General features: G+C 48.0%; 1 protein-coding gene across 2 annotated transcripts in view; it reads left to right on the plus strand.

Annotated features, from left to right (window-relative positions):
* The window catches only part of TPM4 (tropomyosin 4), a 21,804-nt gene extending 7,004 nt beyond the window's left edge, over positions 1 to 14,800 (plus strand). The window contains exons 3-9 of one of the 2 annotated variants that reach the window (XM_005856673.2): positions 3,451 to 3,584; positions 5,836 to 5,953; positions 6,516 to 6,586; positions 7,484 to 7,559; positions 9,495 to 9,557; positions 9,640 to 9,709; positions 10,708 to 10,847. In XM_005856673.2, coding sequence (XP_005856735.1) covers positions 3,451 to 3,584; positions 5,836 to 5,953; positions 6,516 to 6,586; positions 7,484 to 7,559; positions 9,495 to 9,557; positions 9,640 to 9,709; positions 10,708 to 10,790 — 615 coding nt within the window. In that variant the 3' untranslated portion in view covers positions 10,791 to 10,847. Of the gene's footprint in view, positions 1 to 3,450; positions 3,585 to 5,835; positions 5,954 to 6,515; positions 6,587 to 7,483; positions 7,560 to 9,494; positions 9,558 to 9,639; positions 9,710 to 10,707; positions 10,848 to 13,532 lie in introns of those variants that run through there. The other variant, XM_005856672.2, reaches the window with a different exon arrangement.
* The last annotated feature ends 3,327 nt before the right edge of the window (positions 14,801 to 18,127 follow it).

The following is an 18,127-nucleotide window of genomic DNA, read 5'->3' on the forward strand; positions in this document are numbered from 1 at the left end:
CCCACCCCCACCCCTTCCCCGCCTGGGGTTGGTTGCTGAGACCCCCTTCCTCCGCAGCCTTCCGCTTTCCCGGGCCAGGGACTGGGCAGGGAGCGCCGAAGCCGAGTTGGGAGGGGCTGGCCGAGCGGGAAATGGGGGGGGATGGGGCCGAGGGCTAATGCGATCCCAGAGTGGGGTAGGGGCACCCAGCAGCCACAGAGCTCGGGCTGGTGCCGGGACCCGGAGGTGGGGCGGGCGGGGGGAGGCAAGGAGCAGCCTTGGGTTCATGCACCTCCTAGGCGCAGCCTTCCCGCTCCGTGGCTGCACCTAGGAGCGGGAAGTGAGAGTGGAAAGAGCTCCCATTGTCTGGGGCTGGGCTGGCCGACTCGGACTGGGGTGGGGGAGGTTGCGTCGCACTCTCGCCTCTTCTGAGGCTTCCCGGCTCCGCTGAACTTTCCCAGCTGCTCCCAGAGGCGCGGCGGCGACGTGTCTGCTCCCCGCAAGGGGCGGTCAACCTTGAGCCGACGGCCTTTCGCTTCCCAGCTGGTCCCTGCGGCGACCAGGGCTCCTTCTCCAGGGGACCCTTGGAGTGTTAGCGCGGCGATCAGTCTCTTGCGTGTCGCGGGGCCAGAGGCGGCAGATAATGGGGCTGAATGAGGGGGTTGCCGCCCTCTCTCCATCCCCTGACTGCCCCTCGGGATGGTACAGATGGTGGCAACCCTGGGGTTGGTGAGAGATCTGGATTCTAATTCCATCTCCTACTACCAGATACTTAACCCCTAGGGGTGTCTCCCCATCTGCAAAGTAGGGGTGATGATAATGGCGACTCTCTAGGGTAGGTGGGAGGTCCCAGGAGTAAAACCTCCCTGGGTGCATCTGGCACATAGTAGGTGCTGGATTCCTTTTTTGTTTTTCTTTTTTCTCCCCTCCCTCTATCCCCAGAAGAGCTCACAGTCTAATGCAGGTAAGGGGGACAGACACTGCATTCCAGGGGTCTCAGTTCTGTTGTGGGAGCAAACCAGTGGAGCTTCAAAATGGAGGTTGGGCAGAAAATTCTGAATTTTCTGGGACAGGACACCTGGTTATATAAAGTCTTAAAGACTCAAAATTTGGGGGGGTGAAAGCCAAGGGACCCTGAAAGCTGGAAGGTTGGGACTCAAGAGTGGGGACCCCAGAAGTGGAGGACGCTCGGCCAGGTGGAATTGCCATGGGTGTTGTGCCCCAGACGGCTTCAGGGTTGGCCCAAGTCGCAGCCTTTAATCCTGTAAGCCTCCAACAGTAGCTGGTTTGGCCTCTTTCGCACACGGAACCAGCGTAATCCTCCCTCTGATCTCATCCCAAGTCATCTCGCTGGAGGACAATTACTTCTGCTTAAAAATGGCCTCAGCCTCGAGCCAAGACAGGAGTGGGATATCCATTTGGGAGGAGAGATGTTTTTGGAAAGTTGCAGACATCTTAAAAAGTTAGCCTTTCAAAGCATGCTTCTTTCGGTCAGGAGGGGGAAAGCCTGAAGAAGGTTCTTGGGCAGAGGAATGGGGCCCAGAGGGGGGAAAAACTTTCTCAGTCGCCTGTAGAGTAAGCCAAGAGCCGGCGTGTGGCAGACTTCTGGGGCTGCCTCCAACAGCTGGTTTCATTTAGATTTTTGTGTGATTAACCGACATCTTCCTGTTCCTTGGCCACATGTATCTAGCAAGCCTCTTTTACCTTATAAGGGAAATCCTTTGTAGAGTGTAGAAGCTTTGATTGCAGGAAGGGGTGGAGCCCCAAATGACTAGCAGTGACTAGCAGTTTTTCAAAAATACATATATATGTCTGCATCCACAGAGATGAGTGCATCGCAGAAGTCTTTCGAGTCCAGATAGTTGAAAATGTGCCCAAAGCCTAGATGTCAGGATTCAAAATCCCCAACATAAGGAGCTGCTCACTTTAAAAAAAACAAAAAGACAGCTTCTAAATCAAGCACTCTATATGAGCTTAAACATCAATTCCTAACTGCTAATTGGTATGGGATTTCTTGTTGGGGTGCCAAAAATATTCTGGAAGTAGTGGTGTTGGTTGCACAATTTTATGACTGTACTAAAAAACTGGGGGGAATTCAACTCCTGCCCCAGTTGCTGAAGGAGTTAAGATTCACCTAATTTAAAAAGGATAACAAGCACTCATTGGAAGGAGTGGGTGACATTTCTTAAAATAATTCATTAGTGGTTTTTAATAGATTCTCCAAACTGGTGTTTCAGAAGAGGCTGCCATCAGAAACACTTGTGGGAGTTTCCCCGCCATTTGCTGCTAGAACTTTGGAGCTGAGAAAAGATGTCTGGTTCTCTGTTTTGGAGCAACTCAGGCCTCGTTCTATGACTCCATATTTTTGCTGTTTAAAGGAGCAGGGGAGTGGTTTCCCACTCATTTTTACAGCCTACCCCAATTCAGAGGCCTTCATGTCTTCCCTTGGTTCAGCCCTGTTTTCACACATTCTCAATATCCCTTCCTGAGCATGGCTGGCCTTGATTGTCCCCCCTCCCGGACTTCAAGGTTCAGGGAGCAAGGGAAGAACCCTGGACTGGTGCCCAAGAGGCCATTCCTTCCCAATTCTGTGACATTAGCCAGAACTAGCCAGGCCTCTCTGTTTTTCCATCTGTAAAATGGGTGGGATACTCGAGGATTAAATGAGATGAAATGCTGGCCGTAAAGCTGCCCTTCGGTGGGACTTAACCACAGGACAGGTACAACGCCTTGCCCTTCAATGACAGTCCTCGCAGCAAGACAGGGAAGGGATAGGATAGGGAGGCTCAGAGCCGTGAAGCAACCAGCCTAATGCACATGGCTACAAACTGGCAAAGCGAGCCAACAGCTTTTGATCCTGGAGTTCTTGCTTTTATGCATACTCCACCACGTGATCTTCCTTGTGGGGAAAAACACCTTGAAAAGCCAGTGACACTCTTCAGACATCTCTTCCATGTTTGTAACCAAGATTTCTTCTATATGTTTCCTGTCATCTCTCGGCCAGACTTAGTTAAGGATGGTGTTCCATCTTGGTTGCCTTCTTCCCCCCAGCGTATGGCCAGGATTTAACTGAGGGCTCCATGTTCTTGCATTTATCTTGCCATCGAGGTGACTGGGTGAGCCAGGTCCCCGGTGGCCTTGTTCTCTAGGAATCCCAGGCATGGAGAGGCCAGCACTGTGCTCTCACAGCATATGGTATACTTACTTCTCTTCTGTGTTGACTTGACCACCCATCCTGTACTGGGACACACCCCCTCATCATTGAGTGGCGTGTGTTCCCTCATGTTTTCAGGGAAGATCACAGAAAATTATTCACATTCTCCAGAAAAGGGTGGATTCCTTACTGCCTGGATTCCTGGACGGGCTCTGGTAGGGGGAATCATGTTAGCTGAGGGAAGGCTAGTGTGTGAGTGGGGGCTTCCCACTGCTGGCCTGTTGCCTCCTAACCTGGCTGCACCTCTGACCTCCCAGGCTGAAGGAGATGTGGCAGCTCTCAACCGACGCATCCAGCTTGTTGAGGAGGAGTTAGACAGGGCTCAGGAACGACTGGCCACGGCCCTGCAGAAGCTAGAGGAAGCAGAAAAGGCTGCCGACGAGAGCGAGAGGTAAGGATGCTTTGAACCCAGTGGCACTGGTGGCGGCTTCTGGGAAATGGAGATCTGAATGGATGGCTGACCTCACAGACCTGGGGTGAGAGTGTAATCACATGATGTGAGCATGCGCACACATGTACAATGCACGACAGCGTCTTGAAAACCCTCACACTGTGTATAGGGCTGTTTGTCTTGGTGGTGGTGATGGAGAAAAACTCCCATCAGGCAGAGGGAGGTAAAAAAAAAGGGGGGGGGGGCAGCTATAACTGCAAGTATGACTGTAATGCTGATAAGTTTGCAGAGTCTGAATGCCATTGTGCAACTCATGCATGTTCTCAAGACATCAATTTCCGGGGTCAAGTGAGGAGGAGGCAGGTAAAAACTTGGAACAGGCCATGCGTATGTGATTGTTAACAATGCTGTTGGTCAGGCTTTGGGCTACTAGATAGCTAAACACGTCAGGGACATGCACAAACTTGAGCTGACAGTGCCCCTCACCTCTGAGGCATGAGCGCTGCATTGGGCGTCCAGCAGGGTGCTCTGTCCTCTGGAGACAGTTTTCTGGCACAATTCCATCAGACTGTGGGGTTCACAGAGTGCCTGTCTCTGTGGTGTAAATGGGTTCCTTGGGTGGCGACGGTGCGGGCCAGGCTGGTGGTCATTGCGTGCCTACCACGATCCCACCAGAATTCTCACTTGACCCATCCACCGTGGTTTTCCAGGATGAATTCCTCCAAAGGACTCATTCCTGAATGTGCTGTTGTGACCATAAACTGGAGATTAAAAACCAATCTGGGGGGGGGGGGGGCTGGGGAACTCTGGGAGTTGCCCAAGCAGGAAATTTCTTCCCGTGCAGTGGAACGGCCAAAATGAGGGTATAGACCCCAGATCCCAGGGCAGGCTCTGTTTTAGCCACTTAGAGTGGGGGAGGGAGGGGATGCTATGGGAAATATGAAGGATCCTGTCACAAGGTGCTCATGGCTGAGCCTGGGGCCTGGGTTAGCTGTTGTCTGTGGACACTGTCAGACCAGCCTGGCTGGATATCTCATTTTTGAAGATGTCCTCAGGGCAAACCCGGAAAGCCTGGGATTGCTTCTCACTTGTATCACCAGAAGTTTTTGGTGACACTGTTGTTGGTGACTGATATCTTTTGGTAAAAGGAATTTTACACTCAGAAGCTGGAGAATCTAGGTTCAAGTCCTGCTGCCACTTGTTACATGGCCTAGGGCTGGCCACTTTGATCTCTCCAGGACTACAGAGGGTTTTCCAAGCTTGCTCACCTGCTGGTCTTGAGGCCTTGTACAGCTGTGCAGGGTGTTGTGACAGTCAGCTGAGAATGGTAGTGACAGCCCAAATGGAAGTATTTATTAGACAGCAGAAGTGTGTGCTCCTTTGCTCTGAGTGGGCACCGCACACATTGCTATGTTACCCTGGGTCAGCCTTTTTGGAGCTGCTGATCTTACCTGGATCACTCCAAGCAGTACAGGCCGGAGTGAGTTCATTTCATGGTCAGCCAACTGAATTATGGGAGACTTCCAGCTGTCCCCAGGAGGTATCCCCTTCAGGCTCTCCTCACCCCTCACCTTGTTGGTACCCCACTCTCACCTGGGCTTCCCACACAATCCATTCATCGTTCTGGTTTCCACTCACTTGTTTTTGAAACTGTCAAGTGCCACCCACCTTACAGTCCGGTCACCCTGACCTCCTGCTGTGCTGTGACATTTCTCTGGGGCTTTCTTGTGCGGCTCCCTCACTGAAGAATAACTTTCCCTCCCTTGTTCACTTGTGGACTCTCTTCTGGAACGTCTTCTGTGACACCTTCCCCACTGCAACAGAATTCATCTCTCCTTAGCCAAGCTGGCCCAGATCTCTAATCACATTGTAGTAACAGAGTACAAATACATCCTGTTACTAGTCAGAGGTTATTTAGAATGGGAACACAGACTCCAGAGTCAGACCACCAGGTTTGAGTCCCAGCTCTGCACTTACTAGTCACTTCGCCTCTCTGTGCCTTGGTTTCTTCTTCTGTGAAATGGGGACAATGTACCTACCACTTCATGGGGTGGTTTTGAAGTTTAAGGCATTTAGAGCAGTACCCAGCGTTCAGTAAGGGTGAAAAGTACATGTGAGCAGCTCTATAATTTCCTCTTCGGAGTCTGGTTCTTGGCAGATGTCTGACAAGTGCTTAGATGAGCAGGTCCGTGGAGGTGTGCGGTGAGGTGGTACTGTGTCTGTGTTGGTAATGACAAGGTTGTCCTTGCAGAGGAATGAAGGTGATAGAAAACCGGGCCATGAAAGATGAGGAGAAGATGGAGATCCAGGAGTTGCAGCTCAAAGAGGCCAAGCACATTGCAGAGGAGGCTGACCGCAAATACGAGGAGGTGAGTGGGGCTGGCAGATGGCGGCGGCAGCAGGAAATAGGGAGGAAATGGATGTGTGATAGGGAGATCCTGGGGCTGCCCAAAGGAAGTCCTCTGTTAGGTCAGCTGTCCATCTGTATCCACATCTGTTTTTCCAGAGACACCACTTGGCTGGGAACTGTATCTTCCACAATGCCAAGAGGTCCTGGGGAATTCTGGGACGCTTGTCTGACTTGGTGGGGAAATCAGCTGACCAGATCACTTTTTGTCCCGCAGCTGGGTATTTCAGCACAGTTTGGCTAAAATTGGGAATCGTGGTCCCTGGTCATGGGTCTTCAGTCCCCTTCCTGCCTGCATCCATGGTCTCAGCTCTTCCTTCCCCTCCTGTCTGCCTTACTCTTGGGACTTAAGGGAGAGAATGTGGATGTTCTCCAGACTGAGTTAAAGAAGCAGCAGTAAGCCCCTGGCATAGTCTGGGTGTGGCCTCACTGTCTGCACTGGGAGGGCATCCTATTAGATGTGGCTGTTGGGGGGTGTGGGGGCGCGGCACGTCAATCTCCGATGATCCTTTCTGTCTCTGCAGGTAGCTCGTAAGTTGGTCATCCTGGAGGGCGAGCTGGAGAGAGCAGAGGAGCGTGCCGAGGTGTCTGAACTGTGAGTGCCAGAGCAGAACTGAGTGGGGCCCAGCTCAACTTTTGGGTCAGAGCTGGAGGGAGTTGGTTTACAACCAGGGCCTCTGGTCAAGTGGATGGGCATCTGGACTCATTGCTCTGTAGCTCCTCTTTGCTTCTGTGGCTGACAGAGAGGTGGCAACTGTTTGTCCTTGCTGTTCATGTCTTGACTCTAACCACAAAGGTATTAGGAAGTAGGAGTGAGACAGCTGGTAGCAGAGAAGTCTCATTCTTCCAGAGACTATCTCAGTAGGCGTGCCTTCTTTACAGAAAGCTGACCTACAGAAGGCAGCACTCCCCTCCTCCCACCCAGTGTTTAAATACTTTGCTTCTGAAGTCATTATTTGGCAATGACACATTAACCCCGACAGGCGGGGGAGGGGGTAAGAAGCTTGACCAGAATCCAGAAAGCTCCAAAATATAAAAATTCCTCTTCCCTGGGCCCTCCAGCTCCACAGAGCATCTCACAGTGCTGAAGGGGGTCTGGTTTTGCAAATCCTTTCTGGGCTTGCTTCCTGTAGTGTCCGGTGTAGACTGCTGTCTCCCAGCCTCCTGCTCTCCATCTCATTCTTACACCTTCTGGAGTCAGCCTCATCAATCATAGATTCCACAAGTCCCTGTTGCCTCAGCCTTGGCAGGAGCCCAGGAGCACTCTATAAACCTTCCAATACTCCGCAGCCTGCCTGCCGCGCCTTTGCCTGGCATGATAGGGTTTTGCTAAGTACACAGTGCTCCAGCTCAGAAAAGGCCATTAACCTTTTCCCCCGCATTCCTGTGGGGGGCTCCAGGCAGTGTGGATTCCTCCTTTGGAGGACTGCTGTTAGGGGGATTGCCTGCGGTAAGGGAAGATAAGACATAAAAATCCTTTGTCTTTGTGCAGAAAATGTGGTGACCTGGAAGAAGAACTCAAGAATGTCACTAACAACCTGAAATCGCTGGAGGCTGCCTCTGAAAAGGTTGGTTGGCTTTAGTTAGAGGGTGATTGGCTGGACTTTTTTCTTTCTTTCCCCCGAGGTATACAGGAGCATGTCAGGGCAACAGGGATCTGTATTGGCTAACAGCAGCTTTAGTGCCCAGCTGCTGGGTTTTTTTCCCCACAGAAAGGTGTCTGGTGGCTGGATTTCCCTCTTTCATGGGGTCTTAGCACCATCTTTTGTCTCCAATTCTTATGAGGGTAGACATGGAAGGTGAGATTAATGCCTGGTCAGGCTTTTCCTGGAGAGATCTGAACATAATCCTATAAATACAGAGCCCCACTCTCACTTGGATCCCTTGGTTCTTCCAGAAATACCTTATTGAAGATTGAGCAGCAGATATCAGAAGTGGGATAGGGCTTTTTAGGCTGAGACAGTAACCAGAGTGGTCACTACAGGATAGAATCACATTAGGAGTAACGTGTAGTCTTCCTTAGCTTACCCTGCTGAATTCCCCATCCTCATTGCTTCCTCACCCTCCTCCTACTATCCTCCAGTAGCACTGAACTTCAGTTTCACAAAAATTCCATGTTCTCTCATCACTGCCAGTTCTTTAAACCTGCTGTTGGAAGCAACCTTTCCTTTTTTCTCTGCTTGATAACCTATTCATCCTTCAGGCCTTTGCTTAAACAGCACTTCTTCTGAGAAGCCTGCCCTGATTGCTCATCTAGGTTAGGCGTCTCTTGGCTTCATAGCCCCACCTACATCTTTTCCTATCATGATGATTGATCTCATCCATCATAATTACTCAATTACATGCCTTCCTTTCTAGATTGTAAACTTTAAGAATTGGGTCCCATAGCTGACTTGTTTAGAGCTATATCATTAGTCCTAGCCTTGTGCTTGGCATATATTTGATACCAATATTTGGGGAATACATACAATCCAGGCGTACATGACAATGTGGCCTTTGCTTCTGTGAGAGCTCAGAGTCGAGTGGAGGAGACTAACAAGATAACAATGTGCTTTGGAATTTCAACAGAGGCACCTTGGAAAGTTGGGAAAGGTGTCATGAGGAGGTTAGGTGACCTTAAAAAAGGCTGCAGAACATAATGATGGCCGGGAGCTCAAATTCCAGGGTCAGATTCCAGTCTCGTGGCTTGGTCATTTGATAGCCATGTGACCCTAGACAAATGACCTCTTTACTCATCTGTAAAATGGGACTGAGGCTATCTAGCAACATTGCAAGCAGTTGGTAAATATTAACTAGTGGCCCTGTGCAGGGATTTGTGCACTGGTGTGGGGTGTGGCCTGCAGGGATCTGCCTGCTGTGGGAGCAGCCGCTCATCCCGGTCAGCCAAGCAGTCAGCCGAGCGGCCCTCCCACTGTGAGAGTGCACTGACCACCAGGGGGCAGCTCCTGCATGGAGTGTCTGCCCCCTGGTGGTCAGTGCGCATCATAGCGACTGGTTGACCAGTCATTCTGGTCATTCTGCCATTCAGTTGCTGGGCTTTTATATATATAGATAGATATTCATCTGAATTGAGCCTTGAAAGACACATGATTTCTAACAGGTGGTAATTAGGAAAGGAACATTCTGTCCCTGGGTCCCCATCATAGACAGAGCTGGGAGACCAGAAAGTACACAAAATTTCTTGAGGAAGTTGATAGCACCTTCAGGAAGTTGGTGGGAAATGGGGTTAGAAATATAGATGTGAAGGGCCTTGAATAGCATGCATTTCCATTCAATCATTGGCCCCACCTCATCACACTTTTAATTCAAGTTATCAGCTCAGTACCATCCCAGAGGGGTCTCCCACAGATTCTCTGAGTTTTGCACACATTTCTTCTGCCTGGAAAGGTGCCTGCCTCTACTTTATTTCTTAGGCATGTTCAAGCACACTTTATTCCAAGGAGCAGGGAACCAGTATGCCTTTTCCTCTTTTTTTAAAAGCAGTATTTTGATTTCTCCCACAGTATTCTGAAAAGGAGGATAAATATGAAGAAGAAATTAAACTTCTGTCTGACAAACTGAAAGAGGTGAGTGATCACACCCAACTGGTCAAGTTTCTCCTGGCGCTGGTCTTGAAGCAATCATAGTAACTCTCGTCTTTTCCTTTAGGCCGAGACCCGTGCTGAATTTGCAGAGAGAACAGTTGCAAAACTGGAAAAATCTATTGATGACCTGGAAGGTATGAAATTACCATCTAATTTTGTTTGCTCTGTCTCCCCCTACTTGACACATCCATGGAAAGTTGGGGAAAATCTGTGCAGGGACTAAGTTGGGCTATGTTCAGTTTCGGATAGTAAGTGCAAAGTGATGTCACATCTGGAAGTCTGGAGCATTGGAATCAGATAGTGCCAATCAAATTCAGACTCGGGTTGCCATTTTTTGAGAAATAAAATATCTTTGGTTAATTACCTCCACGTGTGAGTACAAAGACCCAAGTATGGCTGATTTTTTTAAAATGTCTTTAGAATTTTCTTCCATTTCCTCATTTCTGAGAGATGCCTTGCATTTTTCAGATGCCTTGCATTTTTTACAGAAGCTCTCTCCCAGAGAGCTGAGCTTATCATTATATGAGACAACGGAAATACAGAGAACGTAGGGACTAAATAAAGACTCCAGTCTGCAAGCCTGGTGCCCCCACAGATTCCAGAATTTCTTGTAGAGTTCCAACTTTTTAAAAAATTCTGTCCTGTGTTCTTCATGAAGTAATTCTGGAATTCCAGATCTTGGGGTTCAGACAGGATCCCCCAAGCTGCCTCTTTCACCTAGAAAAGGTACAAAACTTATTCCTCAGACCATGTGTCCCGAGTTTGGTTTGGGAAGTGAGGCTTCCATATAAGGAGAATTGCCCTCCTTTCAAAGTGTGACCTTTAACCAGGTGACATCATTGAAAGTCAGAAACAACCCAGGGCAGGAGGCTAGCGACCTGTGCATTCGTAGTCACCACTCTTTTAAAGGTTATGACTAATCCCCAGTAGAACTTCAAAATGCTTAGAAATCACTCTGTCCATCTTTTGTTTTCTTCTTTTCCGTAAGACAACTTCCTCCTAGTTCATGCTTTGTTTTCTCACTTTTTTTCTCCCTTTCATTGCTCATCTGTGGCACGCCATTTCGACCCTCGCATTCTGTCCCCTGTACCTCTTCTTCTGAACTCTGTCTCTGGGGACATCCACCCTCTAGACGAGCTATACGCTCAGAAGCTCAAGTACAAGGCTATCAGCGAGGAGCTGGACCATGCTCTCAACGACATGACCTCTCTCTGAGAGGCAGCAGGGTGCTGTCCTCTGTCCTAGCAAAACTGAAGTCTGCTTCTCACTATGGTACCTGTGTTCCCATTTCCTGCCTCCTGGTTTGACCCTTCAAGCCGCCATCTGCAGTGACTGTGACTGTGTGACCGAAATAAAGACAGGGGGTCCTCATCTTCATGCCCTCTTATTTTCATTTTTTCCACTTGCCGCTCTTGAGCCGTAGTAGCTGTGGTGCCCTTGATGTGGGTGGTTCAAATGAAGAGCTCATTTCAGAAAGAAAATTATGCCCATGCGATTATTTTCTGATGACATGAAAACAAAAGCCAATTTGGCACGAGCTCTCAGACTCTATATCTACCAGTAACTGTTTTTCCTTAAACAAAATTGTTTTGAGTGGAGATTCATCCACCTTCTTAAGCAGCTTCATAGAGTCAGCAGAACTTGCAGAAACCAGCAGGATTGTGTCTAAAAAGAGGCTACGCTTGAATGGGGTTTGCTCTACGGACTCAAACAGTGGCAAAGGCATTTTCATCTCTACGCCTTTTTGCATTTGTTTCTCTTTATACTCTGAGAACAGTGCCTGGGGTTCCCTATGTTTTCATTGTTCGTGGAATATCTATCCAGCTCCCAGTCCTGGGAAGAAGTTCACCCATGAACTTCATCCCTATACCTTGCCTGTAGAAAACTACCCTACAAAGAATTAAAGAGCATCCCATTAGCAGGGAGAGAGTGGAAGCTGCTGGAATGCCAAAGAAAGGAAGCGAGGTGATCCTTTTCTGAGTTTCAAACAAAGTTGCCTGAGATGCTAACATCTACCTCCCCTCATACTTGAGTTAACTAGAAAGGAACCTTTGCAAGTCCAGTCAGCCCTCCCCTGCACTCCACCACCACCTCAGATTGTCTCAGTAACTCTGACATGTTGATGTCCAAGCCACATCTTCCAGACTTCCCCTTGAACCTGACAATGGCGTGAAAATCTCGTTAGCATTAATGTGGGGTCCCTACGACTTGTTATTCCTCATCCTGTTTTGATTCAAGTGGGAACCTCTGTCCTGATTTTTCTTTATAGTCATTTCTCCAAAATACATCTCCCCTAAACAACCCACACCCTTCCACCCCCAGCATCTCCCTGCTTCTAACTGCCATCCACCAGGAACGTCTGTATAAACCACACCCCTCACATGTTGTCACACATCCACCCCTGGAAAAGTTACAGACTGTGTGGAGGAGGATGTATTCTGTTTGTTCTCTCTGTGTATTTGTTCCTGGGATTTTTCCAGACATTTGTAGCCTCCACCCTTTGAAACAGCTGCAGCTCTGCCTCTCCAGTTACTCTGGATTGGGTCTATGGTGATCTACTACTACCTGTCTATGGGACTGTCATGATTCCCAAGGGCAATTAACACTCTCAGGGAAAGTTATTTTATCTCAGCCCCAATAACAAAGTAGATGCCAGGAATCTAGTGGCAAGGTGAAGTGAGATCAGGATTTGTAATTGGGATGTTGGGGTTTTGATTCTAGCTCTACCACATTAGCTGTGTGACCTTGAACAAGCTATTTAGCTTTTCTGCAAAATAAAGGTGCTATCTTAGTTATTGTGAGGATTAAATGAGATAATGGAGAAATTAGCTCACACAGTAGGCACTCAATAACATGTATCCTTCCAGACTGGATAGGCCTGGGTCACTGTTCTGATGGAATCCTCTGAGATCAGAGTGGCTAGGTTTTTTTAAGTGCCTGGTCAAATGAAAAGTTTCGCAGTTGTATTTGAAAGGCTTTTTTTCTTTCTGAAAATTTCCAAGCTGATCCTATCACCTTTTAGGAGACATTTTACTTCCCTTCAGTATTTTAATGAGTCTTGGCCTAGTCCCTTATCAGCCATCACTCATGGCAAACCAGTTCTCCCTCGTGTTCTGTCATGCATAGCTCTAAATGGCATCTTACTTTCTTAAAAAAAAAAAAAATTGTGTCATCAGCTCAATCACTTAATAACATACCCATAGTTTAGCTTAAATTTCAATCATGTTGCGTTTGCTTGGGTTTGACTACATTGCTATGGACACATAGACGCAATAACACAATTACGGGTGGAATTTCAACAGCCATTCCCAGAAGCTCCAAAAGAAAGATGGGTTACAGGACTAATTAACTGGCATTTAGGGGGGAGATGTATTAAGTCACCCATATCTGGAATTAAAATCTTATGTTTGTGTAGCACCTCATAAGTTCTGAAGCATTTTTCATTCTTTCTCATAATAACCCCCATACCACACAGTAGTATTGTTATCGCCACTTGACAGATGGGGAAACAGACCTAGAAAGGTTAAATGGCTTATTTCATTGGCACAGCAGGGACTTAAATCCAGGAGTTCTGACTTTAGGGTTGCCAGATGTAGCAGATTAAAGTACAGAATGCCCAATTAAATTTGAATTTCAGATAGGCAATGAATAATTTTTTGGTATATGTATATCTCATGCAACATTTGGCATATACTTATACTAAAAAGTTTGTGTACCTGAAATTCAAATTCAACTGAACACTCTGTATTTTATTCTGCAATCTGATCTGACTCCCAAATTTGGTACTTGATCTCTATTATTCCATGGTGTTTCATTATAATTAAAATGCAAAATGCTTTCTCTGCTATGACGTATACTCTGGCAGTATGGATTTTAGGAAACCTTTTCGCCCACCCCCACCCCTCTTTAAAAAGATGCTTATTAATTTATTTTTCTTCCACTCTTAATCCTCACCAGAAAAACTTGCTCAGGCCAAAGAAGAGAACGTGGGCTTACATCAGACACTGGATCAGACACTAAATGAACTTAACTGTATATAACCACATCAGAAGAGTCTTGTTCCAACAGAAGCTCCAGACCTCCGTTTCTTTCTCTTCTCTTGTAAGAAGTTTCTTTTGTTACTGCATCTACGCAAATTATGAGTATGTGACCAAATATTTTGTATCAGAGAAGCTTTGAGCATCAGTTAAATCTAATTCCTTCCCCTCTTCCCCAAATGGCACCAGATTTTTTTAGCTCTATTTTTATCCTTAAATTGCATTTATTCCTAAGCTAGTCAGGGTGTTTCCTATTGAACATTAGTCTCTTAAGACTGAGGGCATATGGTTTCTGGGAGATTAAACAACCCCACACTTCCAAAACACAGACTCTAATATCTAGTCACTGGCCAATTTAAAAGGTTGAAGAGTAGAACCACTGGGCCACCGTTGGACACACTATAGGAGTCCAGGGACCATCACATTAAAATGGGTGGGGATTTTCCATCCAGAGCATAAAAAGGTTTGGGGAGAGGCTATTGTGGGAAGTCGTAAACCATAGAGTAGTTGTTCTGGCTCTTTTCCACACTCTACTCTGCAGAACATCCTTTGAGCAAACAGTGTGAGAATGCTTGGGAAATAGTTATAACATTTACTCTTATTTGAGGCCATCCACTCAGCAGGAATGAATTCAGTCCTGTTCAGGAAGCCATACCAAAAAGACTGCTAGCCTTCAATAATTGAGCAAGAGCATTTTTCTATTAAATATTGGGCAGAAGAGATAATGTAATCGGCCTAACTTATCTCCTCTGTACTTGGGGAATGGTAAATTGAAGATTTACTTATTTAGGGCTTTAATTCCTTTGTCAGGACCAAGTTAATAAAAGACCAGGAAACTCCTGATTCAACTGGATATGGAGTATTTTGTAGACAGGGCTGCACATTTTGGCTTTGTTATATTTTTGCTTTCTTGGTTAACATCTCAGCTGAAACATTCCATATTCCCCAGCAGTGAGGGGAGTAACTCAAGTTTACAGTTCTGCCTAAAAATCACCCTGATTCTAGCTTTTTGGACTCCTCTGCCCCTCACTCCTATTTATTACGCATCACACTACCCAGGAGATACACTAGCAAATTGTGCAATTGAATAAAACCCACACTTTTCATTTAGATTCTTGCAACTGTATCATATGTAATAGTATCACTTTTTCTACATTTTGGTCAAATAAATTTTTACATAAACTATAATTTGTGTGAATTTTAGAACGTGTGGGGACATATCAGGCATTTTAGTTCAATGAATGTTAAATGGGATGAATAGATAATTGTGCCATGAATTGAGCAAATTTTATTTATTAGCTTCATACCATGACTTCATGATATAAGGATTATGATCTCTTTATTACAGTGAGAGCGCTTTGCCGCGGTTACTCAAAAGCTCCTGTCCTTTGTTATTCCCAATCATGAGCCGGACTGTGAAGAATGAGTAGGATATTAATAGATGAATAGGAGTAGGAAAGATGGTCCCTGTTGCTTTAGTTAGGAAAGCACAGTCCTGCCTAGAAAGGTTTCCTGTACATCGCATAAAGGAAAAATATAGGAAAGCTGGAAGGTAGGCTGGTCCACCTTGATGAGAGCCTGAACATAACTTGGTCAGAAGTGGAGAGCCATTGACATTAGAAAACTCCACTTAGCATTCATTTTCAGAAAGGATTAAAATGGGGATACACTAGAGGCAGGAAGACCAGTTAGAAAGATGTTTCAATTAATTCAGGGTAGTACTTGCCATGGAATAGGAAGGAAGAAGTGATCTGAAGGAAGTAATCTTAAGATTTAGCTGACTGCAGTTTAACTACCTGAATTGTTTTGGTATTTGCCTCAAGATCACATCTTGGAAAAGGGAGCTAGGGAATCAAAAAGAGAAATGAAAGGCGTTAAAACACTGATGCAGCATGCAAACAATGTTTTGTTACCAAGTACAATTGAAAACATTTCCTGCTATTCAACATTTAGCTGACACTGAGCTCATTTAGATGGTAGAAGAGAATGCCAATAAAATAGTATCCCCTCTAAATGTCTACCATTACTAGACTGAAGTTCCTTCTCCCTCCTTCCCACCCCCCTGGGATATAATCTAACCTCAGGATACTGTTTTAGTCCTGTGCCTGAACACTTTAACACAAGTGTTCAATGTTTATTAAACTGAACTGTCTCAGCTCTTGGGGAATCCAGTCCCATGAAGTGTGCGTGGAACACAAGGTGAGGTTAGGACCGGTTGTGAGGACTTTATCCTGCCCGTAGACCATGGATGGATACTGGGTGTTTCAGAATGAATGAGCACACTGCAGGATGGAGTCTGGATTAGAGAATGTCAGGGAGACCAGTGGGAGATGTGATGATCTGAGGGGCGATGGAAACAGAAGAGCAAGATTCAAGAGCTACTGAGAATGTCCCTGAGAACCAGAATGCGAGGGATGAAGAAAAGTCTCACAGACAACTTAGGTTTCAGACAGAAGGCAATTCAGAACAAGCTCATGTGAGCAGATGATGAGGTCGGTTGTGGCCATGCTGAATCTGAAGGATCTTTGACAAATCCCAAGGCAGATGCTGAGAAAGCCCTTGGACACAGAGTGATCGCTGGGCACTAGATTCTCTAAGAAGTGAGAATCACCAGTGTGGAGAGATACTAGACGCCACGGGGGCGGGGGGACCACCTAGGAAGTGCAAACAGATAGGAAGGGAACCGTGAGGCACATGGACATCTAGGGGACAAGTAGAGACACCCCACCACCACCACCAAAGACTGTAAGGGAATCTGACAAGCAGCACCCAGAGAAGGGGAGTTGTAGGTGGCAGGTGAAGAAACAGGCAAATGAAATGGGGAAAGTGCCAAGAAAAGGAATTGCCAGAGGAAGGTGGTTAGTAGCATCGACTACCACGGGGACTGAAACCTGCAAAGTAGTCTGTGACTCTGGCTGGCGCTTTTCCTAAACAAGACGAACGGAATGGGCTGAGGTGCAGGGAGGAGAGCCCGGGACCATGGCCGGGACCCCACTCCGATGCCCAGAGTGACTCCACGCGGCGAGGCCGCACACAGGCTGTGGCCCACCTCTGAGACGCAGGAAACCCTAGTGGTCAGGACTTGGGCCTCTGCAGCTTTGGGGTCTGCATTCATCACCCAGCTTCCCACTCGGGCCTGGGCAAGTCACTTAGCCCCTCTGGCCCGTTTCCTCGCCATAAAATGGGGCTAATCGGCCCCGGCTGTTTGGCTCGGTGTCACAGGTTCGAGCCCCGGCTTGGTGGGGGCTGTTACCAATAATGATGTGTGTCTCCCTCATGTGGCTGTTTCTCTCTCACCTCCTCCCTCTCTCCCGCTCTCTCTAAAAATCAACGGGAAAAATATCCTCGGGTGAGCATTGAAAGACAAAATAAACAAAACGTGGTCACACAGCAGTACCTACCTCAGCGGGCTGCAGTGGGGATGGAACGTCTTACATGGTTTCCTTTTATCACCGTTTCCACAAACACTGGCCGGCACAAAACCAGCGTCCCCAAATACTAACTGTACTTCTCGCTCTCCGGAGGGCTGACTGTGAGGGCAGGGAAGCTCCGGGGTGTTGGGTCTCATCAAAGAATCGCATCGATATCCCCCCCCCCCCCACCGACCTTCAGGCCACGTCACAGGGGACACTCCACTTGCTGAGACCATTCTTCCCTCCGGAGCTTCCCGAATCCGCACGTGCACAGGGACTTCTCCGCCCAGAAAGAGCCCGCCAGAGTCCTCTAAAAACCTCCGACTCCCCGTCTTTGGGTGCCAGTGCGGATTCGGGGCTCAGCCCATTTGGGTATCCAGGTGACCTAATCCTATAAAATAAAAGGCTAATGTGCAAATTGCCCCCCTCAACCGGGAGTTCGACCAGGGGGCAGGGCCTGCCGGACCCCACCCGTGCACCAATCCGTGCACCGGGCCTCTAGTAAATGCATAATTCTTCACTCCTTTCGGCCTCGTGCGTCCCTCCTTCGGTGACTCTAACACAGGGTAACACTGAAGGCAGAGAATGTCCTGGACAACCTCTAATTAGGTCCGAGGGCCATGCTGAATTGTGCCCGCGAGCTCAGCTGGTGAAGGCCTGGGTAGCTTTAAGTCGGTCCCCTGGCCAGCGCCTAGATCCCGGAGTACACCTGGGGGCGAGGGGGGGTGGAAATAAGGGGGAGAGGCTCGTTTCCACTGTGACCAGCCCCCCTACTCTCCTTTCCTCTTCGGATTTCCCGGCCTGCGTACTGCCCTGCCCCAAGCGGAGGCCTCCAGACGACACCTCCGAAGGCACCGCGCCTTCCCGCGCTCTTCCCGGCGCCTACTGAGCCTGCGCGGGCCGAGAAGGCGGGAGCCAGAGACCCCATGCGCGTGCGCCCTCTGCTGGCACCTACTCCCCGCCTTCCTCGGGGGCAAGGCGGGGCCTCCATAGAGTCCGGGAAAGAAAGCCGGGACACGAGAGACCACGCCCCTTGTCCTGGTCTTCTTTTGAAGCCCCTAGACTCCTCACCGCTGGCCAATCGCAACCCGCCCTGTCTCGA

Source organism: Myotis brandtii, unplaced genomic scaffold (genome assembly GCF_000412655.1).
Source record: "Myotis brandtii unplaced genomic scaffold, ASM41265v1 scaffold1040, whole genome shotgun sequence".
Lineage (NCBI taxonomy): Eukaryota > Metazoa > Chordata > Mammalia > Chiroptera > Vespertilionidae > Myotis > Myotis brandtii.